The 13,074-nt window shown below is 39.4% G+C and overlaps 1 protein-coding gene across 4 annotated transcripts in view; it reads right to left on the bottom strand.

Annotated features, from left to right (window-relative positions):
• The window catches only part of dmpd (F-box protein dmpd), a 339,784-nt gene that overhangs the window by 38,937 nt on the left and 287,773 nt on the right, over positions 1-13,074 (bottom strand). For all 4 annotated transcript variants that reach the window (XM_065234628.1, XM_065234629.1, XM_065234631.1 and 1 more), the window contains exon 6: positions 1,537-1,708. In XM_065234628.1, coding sequence (XP_065090700.1) covers positions 1,537-1,708 — 172 coding nt within the window. The remainder of the gene's footprint in view (positions 1-1,536; positions 1,709-13,074) is intronic.

Below are 13,074 nucleotides of genomic sequence, written 5' to 3'. Positions count from 1 at the left end.
CGAATGAAGTGATAATTGGAAAATTCCCTGAGTGGAACCAAAATTCCCTGAATATTCCAGGTTTTCCCAGAAAAAATAAAATTCCCTGTAAATTCCCGGTTTTCCAGGTTTTTCCAGGTAGTAAACACTCTGTAATTGTGAAATTCTGGTGTTAAAATTTGTTCCTATGGTATGGTTTATTTATTTTCCCGGTTCTTCCATCGAATTCCCGGGTTTTTTCCGGTTACTTTTCAAATTCCCGGATATTTCCTGGTATTCCCAATTTTCCCGGTTCACTGGCCACCCTGTTTATACTACTTATTATTATATTATATTAGGGGCTTTTCAAAGAACATTCTTAGACACAAAAGGGGGAGTGCGTAAGTGTCCAATAATGCATTGTTTGATATTAGAACTCTAACCAGGTGTTGTAAAATGAGTTCCCATTTCTCTTAATATTTTTCAACATAAAAAATCTTCTACTTTCCGAAATGACTCATGCCGTTGATCATATTATTCCTGTTTCCATCATTCGTTCACTCAAATCGATTCGTTAATGATAAATTCAGCAAAGAAAATTTTCGTGGGGTGTAGAATTTCACCATGGGACAATTAGACTTGATGTTGTTTTTAGATACACCCAGAATAAATTACATGTTCTTCTATTTTCATTCAAAAATGTACCTAAAAAAGTACTGTTTTATGAACAAAAGTGAAATACGTCCAAAAATAACATGGGATATGATAAGCGTAAAACGGTAGCGTTGCTAAACTACAACTTGTTGTTTGTGCGAAGAAGCAAGAAATTAATGAAACTTACAGATTTATAAACTTCGTTTATTTTGTGCTCTTGAAATTGCGAAGTTTGATAAGAAAAAGAACTCTACAAGGAAACACCTTAACAGACTAGGCTATCTGAGGCCCCATAAAAAGATGATGCTACATTAATCTATTATTTAATAACCGAGGGAGATACGTTACATTGAAAAAAGTTTCCATGATCAGGCATGGAAAATCATTTACATTCATTTTGGGCATTCATTTGCCTCTTACTTTTTTCATCAACAGAATTCCGTAAAATGATGTATGAAGGTTTTGTAGGTTTTGATATTAGCTACAACTTTTGTAAGTATTTCAAATCTGTATCTCTTATGCATGACGAGCCAGAGCGAACAGAACCAACCATTGATTTTCAGTGAATGTAAATTACATTCACTGAAAAACAAAAACAAGATCTGTCCGCTCTAGTTTGTCATACATAAGAGATATAGATTTTGAATACTCACAAAAAATGTAGCTAATATCAAAACCTACAAAAAGTTCATTTCTCGTTTTACGGAATTTTGTTGATGAAAAAGGTTAGGGGCAAATGAAGGTAAATGATTTTCCATGCCTGTCCATGACCACTTTTTTCTGGTAGTTCAACTTCAACAACAACTTAACCTCATAAGAGAAGTTATCTGAGCTGCGTCTGAAAAAGATTTTTAAATATGAGATGTCCCACAAAAAGAAACCTGAACAGTAGGGAAATATCAACAGAAACAATCGAATACTCACTGTAATCCTTGCTAAAGCATGCTATATCAGGTAAATTTGGTTCAAGGTGCTCCCTAAAGTACTCCATGGCCATCGTCGACAGGTCAAACAGCTCGTCGGTCACCTTGAAGGGTCGGGCCAGCGTCGGTGTGCTCCGAATGTAATTTAGCACCGAATACACCTCGTCCAGTATCTGCAAAAAGAAAAAGAAAAAACACCGAAATCAAACTTCCACTCAATGACTATAAAGGAAGCATCTCACTCTGCACAGAACAAAAACATCCCAAAATGACATCCTGTCCATGGGGCATTGGGGCATGGACAAGGCAGGAAACAAAAAAAATAAGAAGACTAGAACTACTAATGAAAAGACAAAGACCGGGAACGTGTGCCCTAACGATTAGAATATTAAATAAATCATCGTATGATATATGAACAATGGCCACCATCATCACCCCTGTATTTATGCACCACCGCTTCGATTCGCAACAGCAGCTGTGTTGTAGCATCACAAAAAGAAGAGGTGTTGGCACAGACAAGCTATTCTAAAGCTTTTCTTCTCCGTGAACAATAGCAAAGCTGGGGAGTCTAATACCGCAGCGATAAATGTGATAAGGAGTGAACAAAAAAAAAATCCCGGGTAGAACTGAATCCCAGCAGGTTATTTTCATATTCTCGACATCTGCGGTATGATTTCCGTGGGAGCCGAGATCCTTGAGTTGATCTCAGTTCCTTTTTCTCTCTCGGGCACCACCGTGCTAAGCTAAATAATAAATCAAGAGGGGAGTAATGCAACCGGAATTATGTAGCACCACCAGCAGTGGTGAACCCACACAACGATATATTCCTTTCATTATCATCCGAAATGGCCAACGACTGGACGGACAGCATTCGGGAGTAGGTGGGTAGATTAAACCGACACACCGGACAATGGAATAGTTCAAGGAGAAAACTGAAAAGTAGATTTCTTTCTTTTTCCAGCGTCATCCCATTTAAATGGCCAACGGGTGCACAAGTGAAACTCGTGTGACGAGACGATGCTCGATAGGTGGAATAAATTTCCTTTGTATGCTGAGAAGCTGTGCGCGATATGCCCGCGGGTTGGACTTGGTTTTCTAGATTGAATAAGTAATGCCGGGAATGGTGGGAAGAGTGGAAATCCGATAAATGTAAAATGGGAAAAATATTGAATTAAAACAGAATAATCATGCAAATAAAGTTAGCTTACTTTTCACTCATCGTACATGAAATTCTAATGAAACATTTTCGGGTTTCTCACAATCTTAAACATAAGTGCCCCCATTTACTCTCTCTGCGGAACCAATTAATACAAATAATCTGCATAATTATTCGGTAAGTGATGTAAAACAACCGACTAATCTGTACTGACCGGATCAACAAGCAACATGGCTGTTTAAGCCCGTTTCAGCCACTGTACAACCCTCCTACAATATAGAGAACAGATCTTCGACTAGTTTTGATTGAGTGGAAAATACTGTTTGATTGCTGCTTTCCCCACAGGCTGCCACGGTCAAGCCACTTCTCGCATCAAGCATGACTTGAACCCGCCCGTGACTGTCCGATCCTGGCCATGGGAAAAGAGAAGACTCACACCGAATCGTACAGTCCGAGTGCAAATCTACCGAGAAACTGGAAGGAGAAAATTCCTTCATTGTTATTTAAGCGCCGATCTCCTTCTCCTCCGTTTCCGCTAAACATTCCTTCCGGCTGGGCTCATCTTTGCGCTCGCCCCCCCCCCCCCCCCCCCAACGCCACTCTGTTTTACTACAAACAGATGAGATTAAATTTTTTGTGTTACTTTCCTATCATCGGTTGATGCTGAAAGGGCAAATAATCTCGATGATTGTTTTCTCATTCCATTCCTGGCCCAGCCAGCCAAGCCGCTTCTTGGATTGAAGCTTTTTCACTGATTGAATTTGGTTTCTTTATCTTATTGTTTAGGCCCGGGAGGGTCAAAGACAGTGTAAATCCAGCTTCAAGGGGAATGGGGAGAATATAAAACTGAGAAGTCCCAGGAAAGGATTGATAATTGGAACCAGGGTTGCTTCCACTCATTTCACTTTTGTTTTTCCCCGGATTATACAAATATTTAACGTGATACCTAATGGTATTTGAGCAGTTCCACGCGAAATGACGAATCGGAAAAACTCGACCTTCCATGATTTGTTTAAAACTTTGCAAAATTGTCTGTTACATTTTTAACGAAAATTCGGCCATTTTGGAAGTTGTATTTTTTTCTCAAAATGGCGTCAACGCCATTTTTCAATACATTGTAGCACGAAAACGTCTCTTCTGATCGAAATGACGTCTAATAAGGTTTTTCTGGGAAGAATATTCCGGGCATTTTCTAAGTAATTTTGAGCAAAAATTCTAATAAAGTGTTACAAACTCATATAGGGGAAATGGATGTAATGTTGGACTAAATGCCCCTAATTTGGGCACATATATAAATTCAGCAATCGACTAAATTTTCAACAGCAACCAAAAATATCCATTGGTACCGTCCCAATGACGCGTTCATTTAGATAAAATTGATAAATAGCAGATTTTTAGCGATGGGCCCAATCTTAGATCCATAGGCCAACATTAGAGCCATTTCCCCTATCTCAAAAAGTATATCTTCAATTTTTATATATCAACCATTCCATAGCAAAACGATATAATGGTGCACAGAATTTCTCAATGATAGTTTTGTTCCTTATTGCAAAATATTAGACCCGTTTTTTTGTCATTAGGGTGACCATTCCCATGTTAGGCAGGTCCAAAAAAGATGTTTTTCTCGATTTTTTTTTTCAAAAATTACTTTATTCAAAAATTTATAACTTTTGAACCACTAAGCCGATTTAAAAGATTAAAATATAGAATGAAAGGTAAATAACCTTCTAAAACCTTCTTCTATAATAATATTGAAAAATGAGATTTTGTATTTTTCTATGGTTTGCATGTTTGGTTTTTTTATAGTTTTGGGTTTTCGCTAGTAACCTCCTTGGGAATGATTTTATTTATGTTTCTTAATTTTATTCAAGGTCCGTTAGAAACATCTTGGCGAGCAGAAATCTCGACTATTGCAACTTAATTTATGTGTTTTTAAAACGGATAGATCTGAGAATTTAGTAGTTAGTGTCATCTTGTGTTCCCCCAAGTTGTTAGCTGCCCCTAGGTGTACCCCCATGTTTGTCTTTTTCATCCGTTTGACGCTTAGTTCGAGATCAAGAGCACATTGCTCTCCAAACCTTGTGTTCTCAATCCCTACTCTGCCATCCATTTGTTACAATTTGTTACCCCTAACCTCGAGATAGACGCGAGTAATCGGCCCCCGCTTTACTAACGTTAGTTTTAAGTAATTTTGTAATCTAAACAATGAATATCGGCTCCGCAAAGCTACGGAAAATGAGCCTGGAAAAATAAACGCGTTATAAAAAAAATCAATATAGTCCCCTTTTAGCACGATACCAGGGCTGGTAGTGCTGATGCGATATAATAGTAGTGACTTTAGTGACTAAATTTACGGAAATAGTGACCAAATAGTGACTTGTAAGTACTAAAGGGCGAACACGAAATTATTGCGACACACTCAACAGAGCATAACTTTTTTACCATTGGGTAAAAATCAACCAAATTTTGCACACTTTCTCATTGATGTGTATTGTGTACATGCTGTCAAACTCGAAGTCGTGTTTTTCGATTCAACGAAAATGGAGGTGAACCAACGCGAGTTGAGAGAACAAATTCTTTCCAAACACCCGGAATTTCCTGACCTGTCGCACCGGCAGTTGGGAAAAATGTTGAACATTCACCATTCAACCGTCTCCAGAGTGTTGAAGCGGTTCCAGGAGCGGTTGACGTTGGACCACGGCAAAGGAGCTGGAAGAAAACCGGGACCGGAGAACAAAAAGACGGAGGGAAAGGTGAAGCGGATGATTAAAGCAAATCCCAACGTCTCAAGCCGTGATTTGGCTAAAAAGATCGGCATGTCGCAGAGCTACGTCCAGAATGCAAAGAAGAGAGCTGGCCTACATACATACAAGGTACAGAACTTCCCAAGCCGCGATGAGTGGCAACAATCGACGGCTAAAACTCGGGCACGGAAGCTCTACGAGAAGATGCTGACAAAATATGGCTGCTGTGTGATGGACGACGAAAAGCCGATTTTAAGCAAATTCCGGGGTTGGAGTTTTTCACCGGCAAGAGCAAGTTCAATGTGGACGACAAATTTAAGAAGAAGAAAATGTCGAAGTTCGCCTCCAAATATCACATTTGGCAAGCCATCTGCTCTTGCGGACTGAGGAGTGAGCCTTTCGTGGCAAAGGGCACAGTAAATGGCGTGATCTACAAATCTGAGTGTCTCGAGAAGCGCCTTTTGCCGTTCTTGCAGCAGCACGACGAAGCTCCGCTATTTTGGCCAGATTTGGCATCATGCCACTATTCTAAAAGTGTCCTGGAGTGGTATGAGGCCAATTCTGTCCATTTTGTTCCAAAGGACATGAATCCGCCTAACTGTCCGGAGCTGCGCCCGGTGGAGCAGTACTGGGCAATAATGAAGCGGGAACTTCGGAAGAGCAAGAAGACAGTCAAAGACGAGAAGGACATGTTAAGAAAATGAAAAAAAAACTGAGAAACTGGTACCGGATGACACTGTAAAGACTTTGATGGAGGGCATCAAGCGAAAATGCGTTCAATTTTACACTCAAGGCTCCATCGATTAACTTTTCTTTTGATTTTTGAAGTAAATATATGTATAAAACTACCCTAAAATTTTGGTTTGATTCTAAACATTATAAGAAAATTGGCATGACATTTTCGGTGTCGCAATAATTTCGTGTTCGCCCTTTAAATAAGTAACCATTTATATTGTAACTTAGAAATTCAATTACGGTTTCATATTGAAATAAACTTTCTATGTTATGGAACTTAAAAACAAATTTCATAAATTTCTCTAATTTAATCGAATCTCACAACGGAATCTCCTGTCAAGAGCATTTGAAGTTATTTGAATAATTTACTTTTATTTACGTTATACATGTTGACTAGCAAATACTAATTCCCATTTTTTATGATCTTGAATTTGATTCTGTGTTAGAACTGTTTAAAATTTAATCAAAATTATCTGATAATTCGATTAGAACTTTTCACAGTTCTCTACAATTTTTTAGAATAATTGCCCTTCTCTTAAACGTAGAGGCAAATAAGCTGTTACAAACATTATATTGCATTCTTGAAATTCTTTGCAGAACAATCAACAAAATTCGTGGAAATAGATAATTTTCGTAGTTGGAAATGCTGAACATCAAATATCAGAATTAAAGTGGACATTTTATACGATAGATGATGAGATGAAAGTAAAGAGTTGATAACTCCGTTATAATAAGGCAGTGTGCAATTTGTAGTAATTTGAAAGTAGAAAGCGAACAATTTTGAGGAAGGTACGAATCGGGTAGAGCATCTCCTTTACCAAGCTCCTCCGTTAATGAGGGATGGCGAGGGGTGTTTCTCCCTGCCACCACTGGCAAAACGGATGATCGCCGATTTGCTCATGTACCTCCGATGTGAGGAAACAGTTCTATCGATTGTTTCACACTCAAGTCGCCATCGGACGTAAACAACTGCCAGATTCGTACCTTCCTCAAAATTGTCCTTGCTCGCTTTCTTACTTTGTATATACAATTTTCACACGTACTATAACGGAGCTATCAACTGACTTTGAAACTCTTCCCAGAATTCCTTTGAGATTGAATCCACAAAATTCGATTCCATTGGAATTCTTCTCGGAATTCATTTCGAACTCTTTAGAATGATCTGGGAAGTATCTTCAGAAATCACCCCAGAATTCTTTTAGAACTATCCGAAGAGAGCATCTTTGGAGTTCACGGAATTTTCATGGAATTTTCAAAATGCAAAATTTCAGAACTAATTTTGAATTCTTATTAGAATTGGACCTAGAATCCTCATCCAATCATCATAGAATTCTTCTCAGAACTCTCGTTAAAATGCACATTCAATTATAATGGGATTATTACCACACTATATATGTAATAGAAATCGGTCCTCAGAGCACTTAATTTTACATGAGACTTTCGTAGTCTGTACTTTGGTATTCTTCTCTGATATGTGTCATCCCTGGAATCCCTTAAAATTCTTTTAAAATTTACTTTGGATTTTTAAAGTTCTTAATCATCCTTGAAAGGCTTTTGAAAATCCATCACAGACAAATACCTTTGGAAAGTATTTGTTTTACAATTTATTTTCTGGGAAAGAAGGCATATTTTTAATTGAAATTGAAGGCATTTCTCAATAGTTTTCCTGATGTTCTAAAGTTTTGCGGTTCACTGGTCACCCTGGTTAAAATTTTAATTTTTTTAACAGATATGTATATTTTGTTAAAACTACTGTAAACTTTCTTAGTGCCAAGTACTCAATTTAAACATTTTGTTGATATTTTAAAATTTCATTCTATTTTAGTAGTGAAAAAGTGACTTTAGTGACTATTTTTAGGGAAATAGTGACTTTAGTGACTTTTTGGTGTAAAAAGTGACTTTTTAGTGACTGGCTTCAAAATAGAAACCAAGTCACTAAAAAGTGACTCGCACTTATTCCAGCGATTTTCTAACTTCATGATCCCGTCCGAAAAGTAATTTTCCGGAAGGACTGCAAAATACTCCTCCGCGGCGTCGATGATTTCCTCAAGTGAGCTGATTTTTTTTTATTGATGAGCTATCTTTTGAGGTTTGGAAAGAGATAATAGTCTGAGGGAGCCAAATCGGGCGAATACGGTGGATGCGGAAGCAATTGGAGCCGTAAGTCATTGATTTTAGCCGTGGTTGCCATACTCTTGTGCGCCGGCGCATTGTTTTGCAAAAACAAAACTTTTTCGCTTAATGTGAGGCCGTTTTGCAGCGATTTCGGCCTTCAATCGCTCCAATAATGCACAGTAATACTCGCTGTTGATGGTTTTCCCTTTTTCGAGGTAGTCCACGAAGAGTATGCCATGACAATCCCTGAAAACCGACGCCATAGCCTTTCGGACCCATCGAGCCTCCCTCGGCCGCTTTGGAGCTCTCGTGCCGGCTTCAGTCCATTGCCGGTCACTCATTCTGTTCTCTGGGGTGTAATAGTGGATCCAGGTTTCCTCGACAGTTACCAATCGACGCCAAAAGTCCGTCCGATTCCGCATCAGCAAGTCCAAACACTCTTTCGAAGTGCTCTCGCGTTCGCGTTTTTGGGCAGGATAAATTTTTCATATACAGAATCTCGCCCAAAATATTGCGTGTACGCTCAGTACTAATCTTTGCGGTATCTGTTAGCTCGCGCACCCTCACTTTCCGGTCAGCCAACACCATTTCATGTATTTTTTGACATTGTCCTCTGTAACCGCATTGGAGGGCCTGCCGCTGCGGACTTGCTCGTAGTGGAGTTGCGGTTACCTCGAAACTCTCGAAAACAATATTTGACGATGTAATCTGACGGAGCATTAGCCCCATAACATTTATACAACTTTTCTTTTGTTTCCTTCGCCGTTTCACCTCTCAAAAAATAATGTTTTATGAGAGAACGAAAATCGTTTTTATCCATACTCAACATGATGCCAAATACGTCAGCAACAATCAGCTGTCAAAACAAAACTAAAGACAGTATCGCACTGAAATTTGGCATGTCTGTCTAAATATGAACGGGCTACAAGGCACCATAACCTCTTTGCAGTAGCAGCGCATTCTGGCGGTCAAGGAGGTTACTTTTCACCCCACCTAGTATAACAGCAGAAGCAGAAAATAGGTATAGATTATGTGACTATGTTCATGGCAAAAAGTTTTAAGCAAATCGGAGAAGGTCGAATCATTTTTATTTTTTTATTTTCTATCCTATTTGGCCTGGAACTGGTCATATTATACTTGTCAGTTACACGTTTGTGTTTGGCACATGAAGTCTGTCAATTGCGCTTTCAGAGAGTCACAATCAGCAATTCTATGATTTCATAATTCGAAAAAACTTTTTTTCTATAGCGAAACAACCCTAATTAGAACTGAGATGTAGGAAAGATTGATGAAATAGAAAGCAATTGCATTGGTTGAATTCCAACAAAAGTGTGCAACAGCAAAAAGATTACCAGCATAGGACATTTCTTCAAGCTCTATAAGGTCACAGAGCAAATTTTATTGGCAATCATTTGAATTTCAAATTTCTGCTCAAACCCGCCTCCCACAATTCCATCAGGGAAGATTAAACTTGCTCTCTTATCGCAACCCGCCCAACAGATAAATCCCGACAAAGAACTAGACACATACTCTACGTGCTGCTGCGGCACTCCTCCTTCCACATAGCAGCAAGCAAGCAAGCAAGCAGTCAAGATTTATCGCCCCAGTCAGACATATTTCAATGGTACTTGGAATAATGGCCCTCATTGATGAATGGAAGAAGTGCAATGAAACAGTTTTTCGTCGCTTCGTCGTCGTGTTCCCGTCCGAGATGGATGAAGGAAAAAAAAATCTGCAAATTGTCCCTTCAGGAGCCATATGTTCCACATTGGTAAATCGCAGCGACGATGACGGTGCCGGCGGCAGCTATTCGCCGTTGAACCTATATCTACGACACATCTAGCAGCTCGATCGGATTCGAATGCTCCAAGTACGGAACGCGATATGCGGTGTTGAAGTAGGGTTGAATGGCTTTTAATCGCAACAGGGCCAATAGTCGCCGGTTATAACGTAAGCCGTCCTTGGCATAGGCAGAAAAGGCTTGGCAAGACCATGACCATGGGTCCCGAACCGGTGGAGAATATGTTCGGGTAAATCTACTTAGTCTCCGAGTCAAAGTGGTCAAATAGCAAAAAAAAACATACAAAACATATAATAATACTCGACAGTCGAGTATTAGTACAAGACATTGAAGAAGTCTGCACATTGTAGACGAAATACGCGTATCTGCCAAGGGTAGCAAATAAAGAATGGAATTAAATGGAAATTACTAATCCTTCTCTCGACTAAGACGCCTACATTCATCAGGATACTTTTTTGACTCACCTTTCTCCGAATAGATCTGGATTCACATTTGAAAATTGATGCGATCTTTTAAAGCCTGGTAAACAAATTGGGGCCTCCCTTAGCTCAGTCGGTAAAGGCGCAGCTAAAAAGCAAGGCCATGCTGGAGGTGGCTGGGTTCGATTCCCGGTTCGGTCTAGGAATTTTTCGGGTTGGAAAATTTCTCGACTTCCCTGGGCATAGAAGTATGATTGGACTTGCCACACAATCATATCAATGCAAAAATGGTACAGGCATCAAAAGCTCTCAATTAATAACTGTGGAAGTGCATCTAGAACACTAAGTTGAGAGCACGCAATAAGCTAATATGCGATATGCAATAAGCTTGAAATGTGAAGAAGAAGAAGAAGAAGAAGAAGAAGAAGAAGAAGAAGAAGAAGAAGAAGAAGAAGAAGAAGAAGAAGAAGCAAATGACGCGACCCTATCAACTTAGTAATGTGAAGGGGCTTGGATTCTAAGCCACGATCTTCTGCTCAGTTAGCAAAAACGGTTGCTCTAAGGCCACCGTGCCCCTTACATCACAACAAGCTACGACCGACGATCGTTCATTAGCGGTTACAAGATGCTATTAAAATGAAATGACATTCCCGAAAGCAGTTAAAAATGCCTTCCGAACCGGCTCAAGCGTACGTCACTTTTGTATAAACATATGTATTACTTTTCCAAATAGTTCTACCGAGTTCTATTATTCACGATTTTCTACAATAGATGCCTGGGATAGATCAACTCCGTAATGTTACGAGGCTTGTAAGTTCTAACCCATGATCGTGCCCCTTACATTATCACAATCTACGACGGACTTAACAAAAAGCTATTCAAACTGGATCACGCATACACCCTTTCCAAAATCGCAACAACCAAACTACACACGACGCGCGAAAATCAAGATCAGTGATAACAAATGTATATGCATGTCTCCCAACTGGAACAAACTCACCAAATCCAGCCATAATCGATGTCCAATGGGATGGCTTCACACATTTTGAATTCAAACTGCACCACTTGGTTCAGAAATGGCTGCAAACGACCCAGAAGTTTCACAACGAAAATATGCTACCACTTCTCTCACCTCCATTTTCGTGACGCATATCCCTAATAAAATTGTAACGGTTATTTAGCTTAACGACGTGTTCCGGTTATTATCCAAACCATTTGGGTTACCATTCTTTTATGTTTTTTTTATTAGGTATGGTAAATAATTCCATGATAGATGTCCAATGATGCGGATTAATGAACTGTGCATTCAAACTGCTCAACCGTTGCATTTCTTGGGTTCAGAAATTGATAAAACAAAACCCTTCAATATTAACACTTTCCACGCTCCTCGAAATTTACCGATTCTTAGCTACAATTATCACGATAGTGAAATCGAAGCTCAAACAGAAATCTATCCACTTCAGACACAAAATTTAGCTCCAGCCAATACTACTAATAGCCGCACAATAATGATTTCTATCATCGGATGAGAAAATGATGATAGAAATTTTCATCATGACAGAACGTGGCAGTGTTGAGTTCATCGTAATTACTAGCTCATTGCTCATTGCTATTAATGTTACTAGTTCCGAGGAGGTCTTAATAATATATTCACTCTACCGATTAAATACGGTTGCTTGCTTCAATTCGTCTAAATCAGTTGATGTCAAAACCGCATAAGAATTATTCTCATGAATGCTTGATCATTGGAAAATGACAAGAAAGCCAATGATAGGTAGTTTCGTCTCGTAATAGTGAGGGAGCCTGTTTTCTCATTGTCACATGACGGCCGTGATATTTACCAGCTCTGAGCAGAGTATGAAGTCTGGAAGGCTGCATAAGAAATGGCATTGGGTCCACTGGCTGGACGGAATGCTGATGCTGTTTGCTCTGGTTTGATGACCGGTATCGGCTGAGCAGCAGGCACGAGGCAGGTATCAGGGCGTGGTAGAGTATCAACAACTCCATTCATAAAAGCGGTGCTGTCAATGAGACAGATTTCAGGAAGCGAAGAAGCGGTAATATTATCGTACTTGCCTTGCTTAGCGAGTTGGAAGACCCCCTCACCAGTTCCGAACACAGGAACGGAACAACTTGGATGGCAGGAACAGTCAGGAATAGATTAATATTAAACCATTTGTAAATGTAAATGGACACAATGTTGAAATCTTCATGACTCAGAGATTATGTCAATATCGGGAATTCATTTTCCACAAACATTAAAATAAGTTGATGCAAAAAAACACATAGGGGAAATGGCTCTAAGGTTGGCCTATGGATCTAAGATTGGGCCCATCGCTAAAAATCTGCTATTTATCAATTTTATCTAGATGAACACGTTATTGGGACGGTACTAATGGATATTTTTGGTCGCTATTGAAAATTTAGTTTGGGCCCAAATTAGGGCCATTTAGGCCGACATTACATCCATTTCCCCTATATTGATTTTTCCCGGTTCTCCCATCGGATTCCCGGGGTTTTCACGGTTTTCCGGTTAATTCTCTAAATCCCGGTTATTTCTCGATTTATC

This window comes from Ochlerotatus camptorhynchus, unplaced genomic scaffold (genome assembly GCF_037179485.1).
Source record: "Ochlerotatus camptorhynchus isolate MF236.1 unplaced genomic scaffold, CSIRO-AGI_Acam_v1.1 ptg000434l, whole genome shotgun sequence".
NCBI classification, from domain to species: Eukaryota; Metazoa; Arthropoda; class Insecta; order Diptera; family Culicidae; genus Ochlerotatus; species Ochlerotatus camptorhynchus.
The sequence above is the reverse complement of the archived record's forward strand: the minus strand, read 5'-3'. Positions and strand labels throughout refer to the sequence as shown.